Below are 24,249 nucleotides of genomic sequence, written 5' to 3'. Positions count from 1 at the left end.
GATACATAAAGTTCCTTCTATATCATCTTAACTTTGCCAGACTTTTTCAATCCTTTGTTACTGAAGAATTATAACCACATCAGTAGTGCTCAGACAATGTTTTGCCTCAAACTAGTCTGTACCATAAATGAAATAGAATAAATGAATGCAAGGAGGGCAGATACCCAAAGTAAATGCCAACCACTGACTTGAAATTTCATAGGTTTTGCTTTTTATGATTGAACAGGGACAGAATTTTAAATAAAAAATACAGCAGTGTAGCAAACATTATAGTTACATGGATTGAACACCTTTGGAGAAAAAAATGTCATCCTCGAAGTTTTGCTAATAGTAAAGTGTCAGATAACAAGAAAGCAAAGTTTACTTCATTATCACTTCAGTCAAGCAACTACTCAAAGATGTAGTTAATGTCTAGTAATTTATTTTTATAACTTGTGGTTTTACATTTTGAAAAATAAGATTACAGTCAAAATTGACTGTACTTTCTCTCTTCTGATTCCCCTGCGGGAGGAAATGCAGTTCCTAAACCTGCCAGAGGCCATTAGTTAGAGAACTGGTAAAGGACAGAGTGGGAAAATGAAGGCAGAGAGACACTTGTCTTTTCTCCTTATACCCTCAGAGCACAAATATTCTACATGTAGAAGGAAGACACTGAAGGTGTTGTCCCTTACATTACTTTGCTTATTTCTCCTGTGTCTCAGGTAATGGGAAAAACTCCCACAGTGGTTTGAAGTGTATTCTAACTTGAGTTCAATCTTTTAGTTTAGTCGTCTCATTTGGTCTTTAAACAGTACATATAGTTCAATGAATAGAGCCAGCAGATAAATAACTGAGTGTAAAAATTTAGAGTCATGAAAGTACAAAGTAATTTCATAGGCATTTAGCAATGCAAATTTTATTACTATATGCATGACCACAGAATCACTCAACTTAAAAACAATTTACATGTAAATGTTTAAAAAGCATTATAACCCTTAGTTATAGTTAGGAATGAAAAATCAACTGAATTGATGTCTTTGTATGCACTAGACATCCTTAATGTTTAGTGGTAACTTTGAAAAGGATGATTGATTTTTATAAAGTTTGGGACATTACTGAAGGGCGCTGAGATACATAAAGTTCTATTTGTGAGATGGTACTCCAGACACTAGCCAGTAGAATATTGTCAGGGGGTGTTATCGTGTATATTTTAATGTATTCCAATGAAATTTTTTCTGTTGGTAGAGTGCATTGTTAAACAGAATGAGCTTAACATTAGCCTAAAATGATAAAAGTCACCATCACATAGATCAGCACGCTGGAGTAGCAAAAATACTAATATAAATTCAATTACAAAAACATGATCAGAGCTAATATAGCATTTTTCTTTTTATATATGAACAGGAGTGAATTTGCTGTTGGGAACCCGATCCAATCTGTATCTGATGGACAGAAGCGGAAAGGCAGACATTACTAAGCTTATAAAGCGAAGACCATTCCATCAGATTCAAGTTGTAGAGCCTCTCAATTTGCTGATTACCATTTCCGGTTTGTTTAAGAACTAAAATTAGCTGAGTAATTATGCAGATTAATTAGGTTGCAAACTAGGCTAAAGACTTTCTCAGGTGAAAGTGTTCATAGGAAAGCATTTAAAATATAACCTTTATTTGGGACACCAAACTTTCCTACCTGTATTTTCTTATGTATTTACAATTTAACTTGTGACTCTCCTCTGGTATATGGATATTTGATTATAATGCACCAAACCTAGGTCAATGATAAGAAAATCCATGCTATTTACATCCTTTCATGTCTTTTCTGAGTAACCACCTACAATTTTATAGCTCACAATTTCACTTACCCATGCACACACGACCACACTAATTTCCATCAGATACCTTTCTTGTGATGTATTAGAAGCAACAAAGAACACAGTGGACAAAACTGGATATAAATGAGACTATTTTCTCTGGCACAAACTTACCAGAAGGGCCTAGAGATAGAGTTAGTAACAAGAATGCATCCCCTAACTCTACATTCTTCCCACATAGTAGTTGAACTTCTTAGTGTTAGTCATTCAGAGCTCAAACCTTTGAGTGTAAAAGAGCAAGTAAGTGGATGTTAATAATTTGTGATTACCAAAGAGTACTTAGTATCAGAAAAGCACTATCATCAGAGCTGACTACAGGCAAAAGATGACTGACAAAAGGATAAGAAAAATAAAAATGGTTTGACTGTTGAATAAAATGATGTTAATCATAGTTATTTATGTGTTTATATACTTCCTGTCTATACCTAACAGCCATACATCACATTAATTAATGATTATGTATATTCTCAAATATGGTACTTTAAGTTTTGGTTAGAGGAAAAAATCTTCTACAAATATGCGAGAACTTCATGATTTTTGAATCATGTTTATGTTTTTTTATTTTTAATTGCTCTTAACATTTCATGGTCATTTATTTATAATTCATTTATAATTACACAGAAGCAACATATAGTTTTTGAAAACATCCGGGTGGCTTAAAGACTGCACATCTGGGTAACAGATTCTTTACCTTTTTTACAGGCTTCCCTAACTCAAATGTGCCTTTTTTCGTACTCAAGTTTCTCTCAAAATGTGGATTTTTTTCCACTGAATATTACTGAGAACATTAGTGTAGAATATACCTAATATTTTAGAGCACAAATTTATTTTACCAATTAAGAATAGAAAGGCAATAGACATAGATGTCTGAATTCTAACTGCTTCAAAAATGTCATGTAAAACTGTATTTAAGATTAATCACGTAAACAAAAATCCTATTGTTGGGCCTAGAAATCTTGTAATAAAGTTTAAAAATGAATACAAAGTCTCTATTTTGAAAAGAAATGTGATTATTTTTATTGAAGTATAGTTGATATACAAGTTTATATCAGTTTCAAGTATACACCATAGTGATTTGATAGCTATATACATTATTAACCCTCACCTCAACTAGTGTAGTTACTATCTGTCAACATAGAAAGATGTTGCAGAACTGTTGACTATATTCTCTATGCTGTACTTTCATCACTGTGACTAATTCATATTATGATTAAGATTTGTGCCTTGCTATCCTTTTCACCTCTTTCACCCACCCACTCTAGCCTCTCCCCCATGGTAACCACCGGTCACTTCTCAGTGTCTGAGTCTATTGCTGTTTTGTTCTTTTTGTTTTTAGATTCCACATATAAATGAAATTATGTGGTATTTGTCTTTCTCCATCTGATCATTTCACTAAACATAATGCCCTCTAAGTCTATCCATGTTGTTATAAATGGCAGGATTTCTTTCTTTTTTTAATGACTGAATAATATTCCATTGTACATATGTACCAGCTCTTCTTTATCCATTCATCCATTGGCAGATACTTTGGTTGCTTCCATATCTTGGCTACTGGAAATAATGCAGCAATAAACATGGGGGTTCACATATCTTTTTGAATCAGAGATTTTGTTTTCTTCAGGTAAATTTCTACAAGTGAAATGTGTAATTTTAATGGCCTGTTTTTCCTAAAAGAATTGTAAAAATTTGATGGGATTTATAATTAGAAAATTAATATTAAATATATATTGGGTTGAGAGAAAAATAATAAAACTGTTCAGTTATTTTGAAAATATATTGGAATGAAAGAGCAAAAAGAAACCCACCCTACTGGCCCTGAATGCCTAACAGACAATGTATCAGACATCCGTCTCATATATCAGGAAGGGTCATGACTTAGATAAAAGCCAAAGGACAAGTGAATGGATAGTAATTCTGTTGCCTGCACAGTAGCAGTCTTAACCTTTCCCCAAGAAGTATTCCGCGTTCACTTCAGACAGGCACGTCGGTAGCTGGTAGATAGTTTGACTATCCCTTGGAAGTGAGAGAATAAGAGAGACTCTGCTATCACATTTCCAAATTCTGGAGAAAAGACCCAGGTGTAGTATAGTTTTTTAAACGTGTTTTTTTACTTCAATGAAAACATTTGGTCAAAAAGGCAAAATACCTATACTTTTCTGTTCTTCTAATATATATGTAAAAATAGACTGAATTGAAACACTGTGTCTTTATCTATCAGGCCGTAAGAACAGACTTCGGGTGTATCATTTGACCTGGCTGAGGAACAAGATTTTGAAAGATGATCCAGAAAGTAAAAGAAGACAAGAGGAAATGCTAAAGACAGAAGAAGCCTGCAAAGCTATTGATAAGTTGACAGGCTGTGAACACTTCAGTGTCCGTAAGTCACATTTCATATTTACTATATGTATTTGCTATACTATTTTGCTTCCTTCATTTGATGAAGTGCATTGTTGTGAAAAAGGAGAGAAATTGCAACTTCATATTACATTGTAGAAAAAGGAGAGAACTTGCAACTTCATATTACAAAAGTGAGTGAATTTCAATCAGACAACTTCTAGGTCTTTTATGCCACAAATGGCTGTTATTGAGAAAATATGTATTGACTGAATTAGCTATTGAAGTTAAGTTTTGTTTACTTTTTCACCTCTCTTCCCTTCTCAGTCACTCTTTAGTCCAGATGAATCAATATTTTTTTCCTTCCTCTGTATATATTTGACTACACAAATGTTCTTGATGTATCTTCAATAACCTGGAGATACATATGATATTGTTCCTTGCAGAAGCAATAAAATAGAACCACATGATAATTTTAAAAAATTAAAAAATCTTTCTTAATACTAACAATGAAACTACAATGAGTCAAAAAGAAATTCTTATGGTCTGCTGGTTCTCACTCCCATAGTCAATGTTCATGAGTATAATTGCTAAATAGTTTCCGTCTAATTGGAGTGTGTTCATACCCCCTGTCTCTTCACAAGCATCCACTGTGAAATGGAGTAACAACTCCAGGGTCTCAGAATCCTACTCTCATCTATCAACAACTAGGAAGTAATGCTGTCTCATTCTATTCTACTTCTGACATAAATCCCCTCTACTCTCAGAGTTCATTTTCATCTTTCTTCTTCAATAATTGTCCCTTCAGGCAGAAGTAGTGGCATATGTAAGAAAGACTTGGAATCACATAAGTTTCAGTAGGATATTTCTATCCTGACTGACCATTTGTGTTCTACATATAAAGAGGCTTTCCCAGGATAGGTTTCCATATGTGTGTATGTATGTACACATCCACCATTAAAAGGAGAAGTAAGTACCCAGACAAATTAGGAATTAAATAAATACACTACTTTCTTCTAGTTTTATATATCAGTACTTTCCTACAAATCATATATAGTATTTTGGTAGGCAAAGGTGAATGATAGCCCCAGATATTAACCTAGGAGTTTATATAGCAGAACTGCCCCCTACTAGTAAATTTTTTAGTTCAACAAGGGAGAGTTCACAGAGATAGTTATCTTACAAATCTGTACTCTTGGTAAGTGAATAGACTAGTTAAGTCTAATTTTCTCGGATGACCCCAGTCCAACCCACATCAGCTCCCACAATCAAAAACATTTGTCCTACTGACAAGTGAAACAGTAGCATCTTCACACAGGAGGACAGCAGTATACTTACACTTGCATGGTATTTTCAAGATCCATAAAATAACGGACACCAATTAATGCCATATAAAAAAATCATAGGAAGTGTCAACTTATCAGAGATTGTTTTGCTTATTGGGGGTATATTAATCATGCTTCTTTGACCTACTTGGGAATAGTACAAAAGAAAAAGAGGGTAATCTAGACAGAGAGACAGAGAGAGAGAGAGAGAGAGAGAGAGAGAGAGAGAGAGAGAGAGAGAGAGAGAGAGAGAGAAGTTGTATATATTGGTTTAAAATGAATTCTGGCTAAAAAGAACAGCAACAGTGTCCCTGCCAAGGAAGAGGGGCTTTAGCACAAAGTATAAATCTAGCAGGTAGGACAACATATTCCATAAGAGCCACAAGGTATAGCTGAGAGCAAACATATTCATTTATACATTTTTTCTCTTTTTTAAAAAAAACTCTTGAAACAACATACCATACGATGTCCCCATTTAAAGTGCACGATTTAATACTTTTTAGTATGTTTATAGAGTTGCATAACCATCACCATGATCTAACTTTCATCATCCCAAAAAGAAACCCCATAACTATTAGTAATCACTCCATATTCCACCACACTTACATTCACCTTATTTCCCTCACAGTCCTAGGTAACCACTGATCTATTTTATTTTGCTATAGGTTTGTCTGTTCTGAACAAATTATTTAAATGGAATCCTACATTATATGGTCTTTTGTGACAGGCTTTTGTCACTTAGTATAATGTTTTCAAGTACATCCATGCATAGCCTGTACAACATGACTTTTTTTAAATTGCTGAATAGTATCGCAGTTGTGTAGATGTATCAGTTTTTTGTTTATCCAATATTTTATACATACATTGCTTATTTATTTTTACTCTTTCCACTGTTTGGTTATTAGGAATAATGCTGCAGTGAACATTCTCATAAATGTCTTTGTACGTAGCAATGCATGTTTTCTTTCCTTTTCGATAGTACTGCCAGGCTGCTTTTCAAAGTGGCTGCACCATTTTATATTGCCATAAGTATGAAGGCTCCACTTTCTCTTCATCCTGTCCAACACTTGTAGATATCTGTCTTTTGATTCGAGCTATCCAAGTGGGTGTAAAGTGGCACCTCACTGTCTGTCATATTGATTTGCATTTTTCTGATGACTAGTGTTGTTGAACACCTTTTCAAGTGTTTACTGGCCATCCTTGGATTATTTATCTTTTTGTTGTTGAGTTGTGAGCATTCTTTACATATTTTGGATACTAGACCCTAATCAGATATATGAGTTGAAAATATTTTCTTCCATTCCATAGATTGTCTTTTCACTTTCTTGATAGTGTCCTTTGATGCACAGTAGTTTTAATTTTGGTGAAGCCCAATTGAGCTATATTTTTTCCTTTGTTGCCTATGCTTTTGGTGTCACATATAAAAATCCATTGCCATGAATTCCTATATCTACTTCTAAGAGTTTTATAGTTTCAGCTCTTACATTTAAGTCTTTGATCCATTTTGAGTTAATTTTTATGTATGTTGTGAGGTAAAGAGTCTAACTGCATTCTTTTGTATGTGGATATTCAGTTGTCCCAGTACCATTTGTTGAAGACACCACTCTTTCCCTATTGAATGGCCTTGGCATCATTGACCATAGATGTTTGGGTTAATCTGTGGACTCCCAATTCTACCCCGTTGGTCTATATGCCTATCCTTATGTCAGTACTATACTGTTTTGATTACTGTAGATTGTACTGTTTTGAAACTGGTAAGTGTGACTTTTGCAACTTTGTTTTTCTTTTTCAAGATCATTATGGCTATTTGGGGGCCTCTTCCAGCTCCATGTGACTTTTCAGAACAGTTTTCATTTCTGCACAAGCAGCCATTGGGATTTTAATAAAGATTGCACTGAATCTCTAGATCACTTTGGATGGTATTGCCCTCTTAACAATATTAAGTCTACCCAGCCATAAACAAAGGCAATCTGTCCATTTAAGTAAATTTAGGTCTTCTTTAATTTCTTTCAGCAATGCTCTGTAGTTTTCAGTCTACAGTTTAGAGTGCTCTTGAATGCTAATGGGAACACGCCATAAAACTAGGTAGTAATTTTGTTACTTTTTGGGGGCATCAAATTGTAACCAAATAGCTTTTCTAAAAATATGTTGTCTGTGTTCTTACATTTAGTTATGACATTTTCAATGACAAATACAAATACTTGCGTGTTCTTGTTAATTCTGTAGCATTGTTACTTCTTTATATTTTTATCATTGTAGTCCAACATGAAGAAACAACATATATTGCAATTGCTTTGAAATCGTCAATTCACCTTTATGCATGGGCACCAAAGTCCTTCGATGAGAGCACTGCTATTAAAGTGAGTGGTCTCTTTTTCTTGTGGATCATATGATTTTTCTTTTGAAAAATTGCAAACAGAATAATATTTGGAACATAGTAGCAGAAATATATACCATTCTTCTACAGTTAATGTAATTTGAATATACCATGTCAATAATTATCATTTAACCCTTTTTTAGACAAGTCATGGGCACCACAGCAAGGGAGAGTGTGAGGGAAATCCCTGACCCTTCCCCCTAGAGGACCTCCCTACCAGCTCCTCACTCCCGATTCCTGTAGTCAACATGAAGACCTTCTCTTCTAAAGCCCCAAACACAGGTTTTGGGTGCCACCCCAATGACTTAAAGCTGAGAAAGTCCCTGTTCTCTCTTAGTGGGGGGTAGAGAGCAGAGGAAAGGTAAGGGAAGATGTGCCAGTGGTAGAGGGGGAACCCCAGTGGAAGAGGAATGAGGGAATGGAAAAAGCCTTTGCTCTAATTACCAGGACTACAGTAGATGGGAGTGGGGAGGAAAGGGCAGGTCTATATTCCTTCCAAGCTGGAACTCTAAACACATTTTTCTGGAGACCCATTGCAAGGAATGGTGGTTAGGTTTATTTGGATTACCAGTACTATTTCCATCTTTATTATGTTTTAACTGAACTTCCATACATCAACCTCTTAAGGTAATAATTTAAGTCCCAAGCAATTAAGCTGATGCTGATTTTTAAAATTACACCTCATTAACTGGGGGCTCTTTATATTTTTACTTTCTTTTTATAATCCTCCAGAATACCATGTAAATAGGATTATTTTGTATTTGTTACATATTAATAGGGCTAATTAGGGAACTGGCAGCATTATGTAAAGTCCAGTAGCTTCTAATCTGGAATGTACATCAGAGTCATCTGGAGCATTTGTTAAAAGTTTATGTCTCAGACCCAACACCAGGCCAAATTAGTACATCTGGAGAGGGGCCTGGGAATCTATATTTTTAGTAAATGTTCCAGATGATTTTGCATTCATTGGTCCATGGACAAGTTTTTTACAAAGCACTGATTGGGGACATATCATGATAGACTCCAGCAAGGCATTCATGAAATGCTTTTGTATTTTTGGTATCTGCTTACATGGTATATTTTGTAGGACAAAACATCACATGTGTATAAGAAGGATGGGTTAATTTTTACAATTGCCCCTCGATGTCTATTTGTATAGTAAATATGTCCTTTTATACACAGCATAGACTACTATATAGACAGACTGGGTCTGCCCTAACACAAATCACATCTCTGATCTGATCTCCCTAAATTGGGCCTTGGGTCAGCTGTCAGCTGTATTTAGATATGGGTTTGTTCTTGGGTGTCTGCTGATTCGTCACAGCTGCCTGGTATGGAACTGGAAAGCAAAGAAGATAAGAAGCAACAGTCTGTCTAGCCTGATGCACAGTTCCTGGCCCAAGCCCTCACTCCAGTTCTTGAATCTTACCTCATGACTACAGTATGGTGAATCCTGTGATGCCCAGTCCTCTACTGTGACCTGAACTTGGCAATGAATCCTGTTTGGCTTTTTGTTTCCTTGGACTAGGAACCATAGGAGCCTATAGTACATCCAATCTGTGGCAGGTTAACATGTCTGGCCTTTTTCATTCCCTACCAAGTATGCACTGATCAATCAGCAGACTCTGAAGGAGACTACATGTCCTATGAAGCCTATATACGAATACTGGCAAAAATACAGGCAGCTGATCCAGCGAATCGGTTTAAGAGACCAGATGAGCTCCTTCATTTTCTGAAGCTCAAGGCAAGGAATTTAAAGGCAGCAAACAGAGTGCAGAGCCATACAAGGCTCTTATGACCATTGGAGATTTGACCTTCAAAGGGAAGCTCAGTATTTAGAACTTGGATGTAATCATGTTCTTGTAATGGTAACAGACCTAACAGAGTTATAATACCTAGGTCTCTAAGTACATTATGTAATTTTAAAACATCAGTCTGGGTTTTATAAACCTGTTAAGCAAAAGGGCAAGGAAATTTTTGCCTTAGAGTATCATTTTTGGCCTTTTGGTCACATTTGATTTATATCTACAGGTATTTCCAACACTTGGTCATAAGCCAGTGACAGTTGACCTGGCTATTGGTTCTGAAAAAAGACTAAAGATTTTCTTCAGCTCAGCAGATGGATATCACATCATTGATGCAGAAACTGAGGTTATGTCTGATGTGACCCTGCCAAATAATGTAAGATCCTTAGAAATTATTGTATAGCAGAATTTGAGTTTTTCCAAATGTCAAAACTCTTAAAGACATAAAATATGATTATCAATATCTGTACTGAAACTGAGACCTAAGGTAAGTATAGAGTGCCAGAAGGTAGTAATAGATAAACAAACATCACTGATGGTTTCTCAGTCTAGATAGCTTTTTTACAGGTAGTCTTTTTCTGCAGATAGTTTGTCTGGAACAGTGTTTCCTGTTTGTTTTTAAATAAATAGGGTTTACACTTTAAAACCTGGACTTCTGTTGATAAACCAAAATACCTGACAACAGCCGGCCCACATTACTGTCTCAACTGGAACCATTCATGCCTACCCCCTTGTAAATGGAATACATGTGATACATTCTTCTAGCCATCCACCGCCATGTATTCCTGGTAACTGGTCCTAGTAGGTATATGAGTTTGCAGTCCTTGCTTTACTCCTTCTGTGCCCCCTAATGAGTTAACAGATTCTTTAAAAATACAGACCTTTATTGCAACATTACCACATGTACCATCTTCTTTATCCAGACTATAGCAAATTATTATGAAGTATTTTCTTACAGTATTGATTATATTTAGAATTCCTGATGAAAGGATTCAGCATTTTAAAAACTAATGTTTCTACACTTCAACTCAACTCTTGAATAATTATAAATAATGAAAGTATGGCACACATCTAAAATATGGATAGTTGTAAAAATACCATACACATCATTTATATAAAGAACTTGAACATAATAGAATACCCTTCCCACAACACACCATACAAAATATAATTCTACTGTGTCTCAAATTTGACGGTGGCAATGATGTTTGTCCTATTGAAAATTTTACTTAAAAGGAGCAGTTTGACCTATAAATCTGTGCTTCACTCCTTTTTAATTCCCCAGTTTGTTGACAACTAAAATTTTAGCAATTTGACATTATATGGAAGTCCAGGAGTATACTTTTATGTACTTTTAAATCACTGTAGTAATGCGATATCTTGCATAGCTTTCAGAATTGTCTTACATCTCTAACAAATTACATAGAGCAATTGTCAAATCGTTAGTGGGGACATTAAAAAAAGCATTTTGGCCATATTAACAATCTAATTAGTTAATCACCCAGTTGTCACCTATGATTATATAGAAATCACATGGCTTATAGTGTAGAAAATACTTAACCAAGCTCTGCCAAAGCCACTTAGTTATGAGTTCAGGTTAATTTTGATATAAATATTATTGTACTCTTCAGTTAGAGTGTCTTCCATAGCCTCCTGAATTTTATTTTTCATGTCATGTTAGATAGCATTTATTTTGAAGCTACTGCAGTATTGAACATTGAGGTACTGGTCTAAGGTTACACTTATTTGTAAAGTTAGTCAAGAAGATTAAAGCCTGTTTTCCACTTGACTCCTAAGCAAGGAGAATTATTTCCTTTTGAAGGAGTCAGTTAATTAGAGTGGAAGCAAGAATGAGAGATGAGTTTTTAAAAAAACATTTTCTGACCTAATTAAGATACCACAAGTATATTCAAAAAGAGTATTTTTAGTTAAGTGCCCTAGTGTCTTGACCCATTAAAAGAGAAAGGACTCTAATATAAGGGAGGGGAACATGTCTTCCAAAACAAAATGTACTAAAAATAGTATTTTTCTAAGAATGCTAGGTTACAAAAACTAATGCAAAAGGGAGCCGTGTGTGCTAAAGAATATCTGGTTACTTCAGGAATCGTTGGAGAAGCAAGAAAATTACCTCTGAGGCTTTTTGGGTTTACAGCATTCTAGCTTTTTTGTAAACAACAAAATTTTTAGACAAGCTTATTTCCTGTAATTTATTTTTCTCTCTTCCTTCATCTCTTCTGATTCAATTGCTCATGCAAGTACCCAGGGAACGCATTAAAATTGCTTTTTGCCTCTGGATCCCCATTTTAGTTATAAGGATTGTTGTTGCTGAGACATGGCCTCAAGCACTGGGTCTGAGTACACTGGGTTTGGCAAGTATAGTTTCTGACCTTTTTTCCTGTAACTTGCTAATGTGGAGAAATGATAGAGAAATGCCATTGTTCATTTCTCAGGGAAATTCGAATAGTGTGACAGTATCTGTAGTTTAAGGAAATTTGTCATTTTGTTTTATACATCATGACATTTAAAAATTCTTAGCTACTTCTTAGTGTTTCATAGTATGCCATGTACTACATCTCTGAATTTGTTCATTGAAGGTATTTTGAGATGATACGAATTGAATAAGAAAACCTGCAACTTTTTGTGAAGGGAGGATGACTTATAGTTCAAGGAGCAAAGAGTATTATAAAGCTTTCCCTTGCAAACATTTTGAGCTCAAGCTATGTTTCAGTTCATATTCTATTTCTGATTTGAATGAATTGGCTGATAACCAGTGATTGTGTACTTGTTACTTGGTTCACACATTTGTCACTTTATTCACTGACATCCTGAAATGAATCTTAAATCTAACTCTGAAACAAGTCATGTTTCTTCAATCATTATACATAATACTCTGCTAATTCTCAATGAATTTCTCTGTGTTGGCAATATATCTCTGCTCTTTTAAAGTTTTCTCCTAAATATAAAGGAGAATATTGAATAGTGATGTCTTTATGACAAAGGGAAGGCTCTTTTTAAGTGTTAGCATGCTCTTCAATATTGAAATTGAAGTTTCTCTTCCTACCTGCACTTTCAACCCCTTTTTGGTCTTTATTATTCAGCCAAGCTGCTTCAATTAAAGTAGTAGTGATAAAATGTTGGACATATAAATCTTTATGAAACATAATTCAAGCCCCTGAAAATCATTATACCACAGAATATCATCATTTTTCCTGATTCCTTGGGAATTGGCGTGATGCTCACTTTCAATGCTGAAGCCCTTTCTGTGGAAGCAAATGAACAACTCTTCAAGAAGATCCTTGCAGTGTGGAAAGACATACCATCTTCAATGGGTATGTACAAAATTCTTCTTTCAGATGACCCCAGAGAAGCTTCTGTTTCCTGAAGTATCATATTTTCTCAAGGCATATAGGGTTAATTTGGCATACTGCATACTTATTTCCTTCGTAAGGTGATGTGTGTGTTTGTCTTATGCTTAATAAATTTGCAAGTCTGCCACAAAAAGACTGATTTTCGCTGCCTCTGTCTCCATTTGCAATGATCATATAACTAAAATAGGAAAAGAACCCCTTTCCACAATAATGTATAATTTTATTTTAACTCCCTGTGATTGCAAGTTTTATAGATGTCGAAAATGCTTCATTCCATCACATTGATTTTGGGGATTTACTTTTATCTTAGGAGACTGCCAAATAATCATAAAAGGAACAAAATGTTTCTTTTTCATACAGTAAATAGTATTCTGTTTAGTAAGTGATATTTCTGTGAAGAATCAAATGCAAACTGAATATGTGACATACTGGTTTTCACTAAGCTTTCATTTACAAAAGAGATAAATATGATAGACTGGAATGCCTATTAGGTACCACCTAGATGACAACAAAGAAAAGTGCCTTTTCAACTTAATCAAACCAGGACACTTTTTTCTTCCTGAGCAATGCAGGACTGCTGATCTGGGAAACTGAATAATTTGAGACTCTTGTGTATGTCTCTGAGGCTTCGTGACTACAGAGGTGATTCTAGATAGAGAAAAGAATGTATGAACAATAAAAATACTAGAGAGAGTAGAATGATTTTATGGAGGGTAAATGTTCCTGAAAGGAGGAGGAGTTTAATGAAGCAAATAAAGGAGAAAAGAAAGGGAGAGAGAAAAAGAGAGGGAAAGGGGAGACAAAGAAAGAAAAAGGTAGTTTGTTAATAAAGAGGCCAGAAGCTTCTGAAACATGTATAGGATGGCTAAATGCGATCCTCATGTGGCTTTAAGGACCATTTGAAAGAACTGCTTATTAACGGACATGGTTTTCATTATGGGTTGATGGCACTTCGCATTGCATCTGCAATATCCTTTCTTGTGCGTACATAATGTTAAGGATTTTCCTGAAAACCTCCTCCAATTTCCTCATATAAGTAAGAATTCACAGAGGATTTTAAACCACTTTAAGCCACAGAAGGTAAATGCTTACAATATAATTGACAGATCTGGGGCAAAAGAAACTGAAAAATAATGAATCTTGTTCTAACTGTTACAGTGCTTTTGTGATCAGTATGTTAATCAGAAACTAGAGTAAGGAAATTCATCTCAAATGGTAAAGAAAACAAACTCCTATATTTATGCCACTAGATAATCATAGGAATCAAAGGGTTCTTAGAAAGTCATCTGGTACAGCTCTTGTCCTTAGGAGGACAACTACTGACCTAAAACTTAAAGCTATTTTAAGTTACTAGAATTTGAAAACCATCTCTCTCTATACAAAATAATTACAGCACTATAAGAACATGATATTTTGGTTTGTGTATTAATGGTATTTTGAGATTATACTAAAAACTACAGTATAACACTGACAATAAGGAAATTAGTGACTCTCTTTTTCTAAAACCAACTGCCTTATTATTTAAAACTAAGCCAGACATAGATTGTACAGAATTGGATTTTACAGTCTAAATTTCACAGTTCCTTGAGATATAATAAATGGTTTCAATGATAAGATTTTTGCTGTGGATTTTCAAACAAATATATAGAGGCTTAACAATTACAGAAAGTTACCATGAAGCAGTCCAACTCCAAATCTTTGGATTCCATCTCATAAGCAAGCTAGCTCAGTAGCTAGATTAATTGACAGGTTAATTAAGGTGGAAATTATGTAATGCCATATGAACTGTGTACTCGGAATTAGCAGGTAGCCTGTGCACCGAGTTTAGAAAGTTTTGCTCTGTGTGGTTGCTGACAAAAATACCATTTTAAATAGAGTATTCACATATGTGAAAAAATTCAGAATTGGATAGACTAAATCTATTACTTATTCCCATCACTCAGGCCATGAATTCCTTTCACTTCCTTTATATCTGGAGTGATTTTAATTTTAGTCTGAAATTGGACTTATAAAGTTTTCTTCCAGGACAGCCATTTTTCTGAATTACAATATGATTGTAATTTAATTACAATTTTGATATCAATTTCATACACATTTTGAATTGTAATGCAAAAGGAAGCAAATGATAATGTATGCTTGGCAAGTTCTAGTTAAGGGATTTAAAATGGCTCACACTATGCCTATGAAAAGCTACTTTTATAAAAATTCAATAATTCCTTCATGGGTCCTTTTATGTATATTTAATATATACATATGTAAGCCAGGTAAATTTTGGTTTAAACAAAGGCATCCTAGAACTTTTGATAAAGATAAAGACTGTTTAAAAAACTATATTGTAATTGTATCAGCTCAGTTTATTGTCTTTATAAGAAGATGGAAAGTCTAATGAATGGGGTTCTGATTTTAGTCATGTTAATATGGAAACAAAATTACCTTGTTTTAGTGTTTTCCAGACTATTTTAGCTTGATTCAAAATCTTGATATTCTTTGAAACTCAGGATTGCATTTACTTATGGAAATTTGCTTCCCTATAAAGTACATAAAGAATATCAATTTTAAAGTTAAACATTTAAAAATAATGTTGCTCACATTGATTAATTTACAAATATTATACCATTCTTGCATCCGTGGAATAAATCCCACTTGGTAGTAATGGACGATCCTTTTGATTTATTTTTAATTTCAGTTTGCTAATATTTTGTTGAGGATTTTTGCATCTATGTTCATGAGGGATATTGGTCTATAATTTTCTCTTTTGTGATGTCTTTGGTTTGTTGTTTGAGTGATGCTAGCCTCACAGACACTGAGAAGTGACTAGTGGTTACTGTGGGGGAGGGGGAGGGGGTGGATGGGGAAGGTGAGGGGAATGAAGGGGCACAAAAATTCTCAGCCATAATATAAGCTGGTCATGGGGATGGAAGTACAGCATGGAGAATATAGTCAATGGTTCTGCAACATCTTTCTATGCCAATAGATAATAACTGCACTAGTTGGGGTAAGGATTTAATAACATGTGTTAACTGTTGAATCACTGTGTTGTATACTTGAAACCAATACAATGTTGTATATCAACAATATTTTAATGCAAAAAATAATTAAAAATAATAATACTGCTCCCTGCATCAGAAAATACCTTACAGCACTAGCTGACTATATGGATATTTACATAATTAGGTTTTCTGCTATAAGGCAATTGTCATAATCTTTACTGTCACCAAGTTGTAACACAGGGTCCAAAAGTTAAAATCTTCGCAAAAATTCCCTGAGCACGAGGGACTTTTAACTGTATCAGAAGAGCTTGTAACATCATGGAATTGCATTAGAATTGCTAAAGTCATTATTTGAGCAAGTCTTTTTTTAACAGTTTTAATTTTCAAGAGTTAGTCAGGTTTCCATGTATGTCACTTGAGCACACATATAAACCCTTATGGAATGCCATACCTCAACGAGACTGTAAAATAAAGACTGACTGTGGGTAGATCTGACTTCCTACAATAGGGGCAAATTAACCCTTAGCTTTTCCTGTGGTATTAAAGAATATGAATATAAAAATTAATTGATATCTGATTATTCAGTATTGGTCACAGTGGTGACAATAGATAGCTGGTTTGAACACCACTACTAAGCAACGCAGTAGCAAAATGACTGACTGTAGAAGGAAGAAAACCCACTGTGCTTACCTGAGCTGGAATAATGAACCTTTTAATAATCAAATACTGATTGTGGTTATAAATGTTTTATCACTTATAGATTTTGTATTTTTCTGAGTTTTAATTTTTATTGTAGCTTATGAGTGTACACAGCGAACCACAGGATGGGGCCAAAAGGCCATTGAAGTCCGCTCTTTGCAATCAAGGGTTCTGGAAAGTGAACTGAAGCGCAGGTCAATTAAGAAGCTGAGATTCCTGTGTGCCCGAGGTGACAAGGTATAGCTTACATCCCCCAGTTAGAGCAAAAAAAAACTAAGCAAGCAATGAAAATTAAGGAAATGTATATCCTTTTCCTTTGGGCAATAAATGTACTTATGCTGTATTTCCCAAATTGGCATACTATTGCTAAAAACAATTTTGCATTTTGCAGTAGAAATATTGATTTGGCAAATGAAGTTTGATTTTAAAAATAAGCCGTTTTCAGAAAAGTAAAAATTCTAATTATATCCTAAGCAAAATTTAGCCACTATTTTGTCTGCTACAAAATCCATTATTTGATGCATATTTCTTTTCATGTTCATATTAATATGGTATTTTGAAACAACACTATTGAGTACATCTACCTTTTATAGTTTCAACATAATCCAATAATAGAAGGAAAAAGTATTTATATCTTCTGCACACCTAATTATGTGGTAGAGTTTGTGCTAAATACTTCAAAAGCTATCATATTTTATCCTTAGAAGTGGCTATTATTATGTCCATTTTACAGGAGAGAAAAATAAAATCAAGATTTGGTGATTATATGCATAATGTGATCAATTTTAACAACTAATTCAGATAGTTTAGATGAAAAAATGCATTGCATAAAATCACTAAAGCCCCTACATATTGGGAGAAATAATAACATGAAGTAATAATCTTAATAGGAGTAGGAAACATTCACATTTAGAAGGGACTGCAGAGGATCCAAATTAATATCAGAACACCCAGAGTAAAGCACTGTTCTTCAAGGAAAGGTACATGTTTGTAATATAAAGGGATAAATTGGCAAGAACCTGTGTTTGAGGTCAGGAAGACGTAAGATGCAGTTCTGTCTCTAACACCTAACTAGGTGTAAGAACCTGGAAGTTTGATTAATTTTTCTGAGCCTTAGTTCCTTCATCTCCAAAATGAGAATATTAATAATGGCTCCAGGAACAATTCTGAAAATTAATAATGACACAGATGGCCTGGCACATACATGTGTTAAGTTGAGGATAGCTAGTGTTATCATCATCATCATCATTATGTCACAAAGCCTCCTAAGTATCTACTGTGGATGCTAAAAGCATTAGTCCTAACAAGAGGCCTCTGTTCCCAATTTATGTTCATGTTCTGTTCTAAATTTCTTTATGGTACAGACACTACTTACACGACATGTTCCTCTTTAAGCCAGTTGGTTTAACTCATATCAATCTACTGATGTCAGTCCATTATACTGAAATAGAAAACTGCACCAAGTAGAAAATTTCAGTGATCACTTAAACACTAGCAACAATGATGAACGATGCCAAATAATCCAATCACTTCTTTATACTAAAAGAAAAGGGAAAACCAACTTGAGTAGAAGTAGATTAAATATTTTTAAAAAGCAAAGAGGATTTGTTAACCAAAGCCAGTGAAGAAGTTCAGCAAATGAATGCCACCAACAAAAGCCTAATTTTACTTAAACTATATGAAGAACAACTATATAGAACATGGTAAAAGTTTATTTTTTTATTACATAATTTAGACTCCATATTAATTAAAACTCTTATTCTTTCATTTGAGAAAACCCTGTTCTGAAAAACAGTGTGTCCAGATTTTTAATTGATTGATGAGTATTCATTGAAATTATATCTATCAAATATCAGGCTACAGTTTATTGAATGCTTACTGATGGTTTCTCTTTCTGTCTTTTTAAAGCTGTTCTTTACCTCTACCCTGCGCAATCGCCACAGCCGGGTTTATTTTATGACCCTTGGAAAACTTGAAGAGCTCCAGAGCAATTATGGTGTTTAAAAGGTTCCAATGATTTATTACAACATTTACAAACTTCATAAGCACACAATTTGCATCTTAAACTTTCTGAGATTAAATGAGCATTCAGTTTTATTGTTAGGGAAAAATTAAATCATATTCTTTACTTTTAATGTAGCACACAATAGTTTTAATGATAAATGCACCTTTATATATAAAATTAACTATAGCAAGCTCTATGTACTCCAATGGTGTACAACGTCTTTTGCACAAACTTCGTAACTTTTGTCACTGTGAATTGAAATGTTACTCTTTGGACAGTTTGGACAGTATCTATATTCAGATTTTACAACATGGAGTAAAGAAACCCGCAATGAGTTAGATTCCAAGAAGCTTTCAAAAGAATTTGCCCTGAATGAAGCTTTTCAGAAAAAATAAAAATAACAACAAATCACATGTGAATTCGCACTCATATAAAGAACCAAAGGTTAGATTATGGAATGAAAATAATAATCTATGCTATAAGCTAGACTAAGGCTGAACAACCTGCATGCTTGGAAAAAACTACAGTGATAAAGGGGAAAAGGCCACCCATTTCCTCACTGCTCCATGACAGTTAAGCTCACAGTCAGAGACCAGTTTTGTTATTTTCATCCCATGTTAAGCTGGTTTTCTCCTGAGAAGAAGAAATAAAAAAGCCTCAGATGCTTGATTTTCCTCAGAACCCCCAAAGATGTGCAATAGCTGTTTTTAAAAACCACCAAATAATATACCTGCAAGCCTAAATACAAGACTGAACTCCTATACACATGTACTGTAGAATGAGTTTTTTCATTTTTTGTTTTTTTAAATACTTTAAAATAGGTGTCAAAGTCTACTCTTAAGGACAGATTAGTTGACTTATCAAAATTCTTATCTGGCCAGCAATGTGACCATCAGATGGCATTAAATATTTTCTCAATCCCAGATTAAACTATATAAAATTTTTTCCTCTAGTTATTAAGCAAAAACAACAAAATGTAACAACAAAAATCCTTCAGCTGTTAATACTTGTGATTTTCATATTTCTATTTCTGTAAAATCAGAATGTAAAAGTGATAAGTCCACTTATAGAGACTTAACTGTATAGGTAAAAAAAAAAAAAAAGGAAAAGATTTTGAAAAAAATGCAACTTTCATCAAACACCCAAGTCTACAAATTTAGAGTAGTGAACATCATGCTAGTCCACCGCCCCAGTGTATTATAGACGCCATGGATAGGTGGTGTTTGGTCACCAGTGGTAACTGTTACCTGGTGAAAAGCCTAATTTCTGCAAATCCATCCTCAATACCATGGTTAGTTCTGGGGCAACAGAGAAGCAACAGAACTACCACAAGGTATACCTCAGTATAATCCTCTAGCTCTGCTTCTAAAAATCTGAAGACAGTGCTGGTGGGATAATAGTTTTCAAACTACCTGGTTAACCAGAATAAAAAAGCAGCTGATTATGTGTGATTTCATGATAGCACAGTATTTCTTAGCACCCTGGTGCCAGGAATGGCGATTTGAATTTTCCTAACAATTTATATCAAGAGCGTAGTAGCTCAGTAATGAGAACTTAGGAGAACCTGAATCCATGAACTGAAGAAGTAAATGTGATTCACATTTCTTTTACTGTGACAAAATAATGTGATCCTAAAGCTGGCTTATCCTGAGAGTTTACAACTCAAATGACTTTTTAAATGTAGTAGTTTAAAGAGAAAACAAACTTTTTATGTCAAATTATTTCCTTAGAAGTAGTCTTCATTATTATAAAGTTGTACACCAAAAAGACCATGGGGAACTCTGTGCAAGTACCTCATTGCTGAGCAAATGGAGTTTGCTATGTTTCAATTTCAGAAAAATTTCTCACTTAATAGTGTAGTAGAAGCAAGTCTTTTAATAATTCATTTTTTTCTTCATAATATTTACTCAGAGTTAAGGTTCAAAATAAGTTTTATCTTAAAATCATATTTTTAAGGCAGTAAGACAGTAAACTATTTTAGGAAGCCAACTCCCATTGTGCCCTGTGGCTGTTGTTCTAGTAAATATAGATAGTAGTGAACTGAATCTATAGGGATGTTCCAAAGTAAACAAGCAAGAGACATTGCCAATGTGTAACTGAGCTTGAAAGGGTAAGGTGTTATTGAAGAAGGGAAGCTGGGCCCATATTAAGAAGGGAGATTGAAGTGTTGGGTAGCTAAAGGACTGAAAGAACTAAAAATATTTAAAGTGGTTTGGAGGTAATGAATATTTTGGATTTAGATGTCATTCCATATGGAATTTTTACACACTTTTCTAGCTGAAAGAAAAAAGTGAACAGCCAATTAAATTTCAGTTAGTGCACAGTAATAGACAAAAGATATTTTCTCTACACATCACCTTGTAGCAGCAGCACCTGGCCTGTCACTGAAGTGTAGAGGAGGACTCCTGACTAGCCAATTTCCCTAGCCTGGTGATTTGAAGCATGAAGTTCTGGCAGGTTGTGAGTAGCTTTGGGATAGAGTACAGTTTGACGTCAGTGTACTTTAGTTTTTTCACCAAAGCCCTTTTCCAAAATAAAACACATTGTTGGAAATATTTGAAAACTAGAAAACAAGGTATGAAAAAGGCTGACAAGAAAAGCTCTGAGTGAGTAGGTCTGTTGAAGATCCTCAGTGGAAACAGTAAGAAAGAATCAGCATTAAGATGGTAAAATAAGCAAAGCAGAAATCGCACATGAACACACACCATTAGAATGCATGAATTTTAACATTTTCAGTTCTACCAGTTTCTAGATAAATTAATCACCAACTGTTTTCTGCCAGGACTCATTTAATTGATACAGTATACATAAAACTGGGAATAATGCCACATGTATTCAATGGGGTCTTTTAAGTACTCTTCAATTCTTTTAAAAAATGTGCCTGTTTAGGCACAGTCGCAAGGGGGCCATCAGGTGAGAAACTGGGGATCAACAGAGGTGAGGCTTAGAACCTCACCCCCCCCCCGTTTTGAGAGAAAGCTTCTGCATCCGTGGATGTTTTGTTGCCCTTGTCTAGCTTGGATTAATACTTAGTCTACAGGCACACACCTGATCATCTACATTTGCCCTCTTACAGCACTAAACTATGTTTTCTAGCTTTATCTTGCATCTACCTACCACTTCAGCATTTTATTAAAAGTAATAATAATAATAATAATAATAATAGTAATAAGGGAGAAATGTGGGATTCACATATAAATCAAGTATAAAAATCAAATGAATAATCATATTTGACCTGATTGTTTTTAGTTCATAATGCATGATCAAAACTGAAAGTTTCTGTGATGACTGCCCTAGCACTGTTCACCATGTAAGAACTTATTCACTATGTAAGAATTTGTTCACCATGTAAGAACTTATTCACTGTGTAAGAATTTGTTCACCATGTAAGAACTTGTTCGTTGTGCTTCAGAAGATTGGAGACTGTTGAGAATTAGGCTTGGGGTTGATTAATGATTGTGCATTGAGTCCCCTACATAGAATTTTATTGTTGTTAACAACCATTTGATCAATAAATATGAGAGATGCCCTCTCAAAAAAAATGTGCCTGTTTAAATCAATTTGTACTCAATCTGTGCTCTAACTTTAAAAATTACTGAAGTAATCTTTGAGACTCCTGATTATTTCATCAGAAAGTCTGCAATGAACTATTGTTCAACCTCTAAAAATAAATATTTTAAAATTATTGGCTGATGTCATTATTTGAGATCTACTTGTCTGATGTTAGAATTAGGACTCATTCAGGAAATACCCATTTCTTTAAGGTATGTAGTTGATGCCCTGATTGAAAGGTGTTAGGAGTTCTGCCTATTTGTTGTTCCATTAGGAATTCCAGCTAAGGAGGGGTATATCGATCTGATTAGAATATTTCTGGGTACAATGCTGGAGTTTGAAACTGATTAATTTTCCCCTAAATTTGTGGGACTTTACACAGACACACAGACTCACACGGTATGGGTATAAGCCAAGAAAGTTTAAATGCTGACTTCCTTCTGATCCCACCCCAGTATCTTCAAGTCCAGTGAAGAAAGAGGAGGAGGCTTATCCAAAGGAGGACTAAAGATGTATCATTTCTTAACATTCAAGAAAGGGGTTAGTGCCGGTTGATGGTGGAAAATGGAATAAACAGAGCAGGTTGTGAAGGAAGGTGAGGCCTTCATTTGGGAGGAATTGAAGAAAAGGAATAGCACTTCTCTCAGCAGGTCACAGAAGCATTAGACGCATGGTCCCATGACTATCCTATTGTCTCAGAACATTCTGGAGAGATGTTTATCAGACTTTCCCATTAGGGCCAGCTGGGTGTGGTGCTAATTTGTCAGTTGTAGCCAGGCATTCAGGAGTTGTGTTACCTGGATGCAACAGGCTTGTCCAGGCTAAATTCAAAGTGCTTCATTACAATCAAACTGACTCATTCAGTTTGATACACAGGCCCCAGACTTCAGCTGCCTTAAGGGACAGTGTTATGAGCCAAAGTTAAAAAATATCACCACAGATTGGAATTAGATCGGGCAGAGTGATGCCTCAAGGTTGAGAGAGAGGGCATTATCCTAGAGACCCTTTACCAAAGCATGGGGACAGGGTAGGTCATGAGAGGAAATTGCTATTAGTAACATTATCACTCTCAAAGGGACAAGGGACCAGTGGGTTTACAGACTCCCAATACTGCAAGTCTATTAACTGAATCTTTTTCCAACACTGTGATATCCAATATAATAGCACTTCTTATTTATAGGGCCATTAGCCCTCACTTAAGGATACTCAGGTTCCTGAAGATAATAAAACCATTGAGCGTGGCTAGTCTTTAACTTCAAAAATTGAATAGAGGCAGCTAATGAATTAAAGCCAGACACGTTTCAGAAAACTTTGTCACATGTCACATTCTATGTTGTTCATAACCACGTCAATTGATTCAAAAAGAATAGTTCCTGAAGGAATAAAATTGATTCTACAGCTTTATATTTTCAGAACCTAGCCCACAGCCTACTTCATAAATGAATACAAAATCAGGTTTAGGATTAACTTTTTCTTACAGCTTTACCACACCACATCACACTGCCTCGTTTTGTGTTAAACATAAAGCAAAGGCTCAATGAAAACCTTAGTTGAAAGGAAGAAATGGGCCTTTATTGCCTTGTCATTAGTGCTATTTAATTTAAAACAGCTTAAAATTAAAAATCACAAATCCATTTGTTTCATTAAAGTACTATCTGTGTTCTAGTGACCAAAAGGTAATGACCTATTCTGGATAATTTCAAATGATTTTACTTACTAACCTGAACTAAAACAAAGGACAGGTAAAAATAAAATTAAAATTATAATGGTGTGTTTTTAAGTTTTGTTTCCTTTTAAAAGCAACACATAAGGAACTTCTATGCTCCTTTAGTAATTACCCAAGGTTCGTGAGTAATGACAGATTGTTTAATAACATAAAAACAGTCCCAAAGGAAGCCACTCAACTGGCTATTTTGTACAAATATTTGGTTTGAAAGTGATTATT

General features: G+C 34.7%; 1 protein-coding gene across 1 annotated transcript in view; it reads left to right on the top strand.

The window, feature by feature from the left end:
* NRK (Nik related kinase) overlaps positions 1–22,437 on the top strand; it is a 124,282-nt gene extending 101,845 nt beyond the window's left edge. The window contains exons 22-29 of the mRNA XM_057495600.1: positions 1,384–1,527; positions 4,068–4,226; positions 7,768–7,872; positions 9,487–9,629; positions 9,917–10,066; positions 12,884–13,019; positions 16,845–16,984; positions 18,656–22,437. Of these exons, the coding sequence (XP_057351583.1) occupies positions 1,384–1,527; positions 4,068–4,226; positions 7,768–7,872; positions 9,487–9,629; positions 9,917–10,066; positions 12,884–13,019; positions 16,845–16,984; positions 18,656–18,751 (1,073 nt within the window). The 3' untranslated portion in view covers positions 18,752–22,437. The remainder of the gene's footprint in view (positions 1–1,383; positions 1,528–4,067; positions 4,227–7,767; positions 7,873–9,486; positions 9,630–9,916; positions 10,067–12,883; positions 13,020–16,844; positions 16,985–18,655) is intronic.
* The last annotated feature ends 1,812 nt before the right edge of the window (positions 22,438–24,249 follow it).

This window comes from Manis pentadactyla, chromosome X (assembly GCF_030020395.1).
Source record: "Manis pentadactyla isolate mManPen7 chromosome X, mManPen7.hap1, whole genome shotgun sequence".
Classification (NCBI taxonomy): Eukaryota; Metazoa; Chordata; class Mammalia; order Pholidota; family Manidae; genus Manis; species Manis pentadactyla.
Note: the sequence above shows the minus strand (reverse complement) of the source record. Positions and strands in the feature narration are given on the sequence as shown.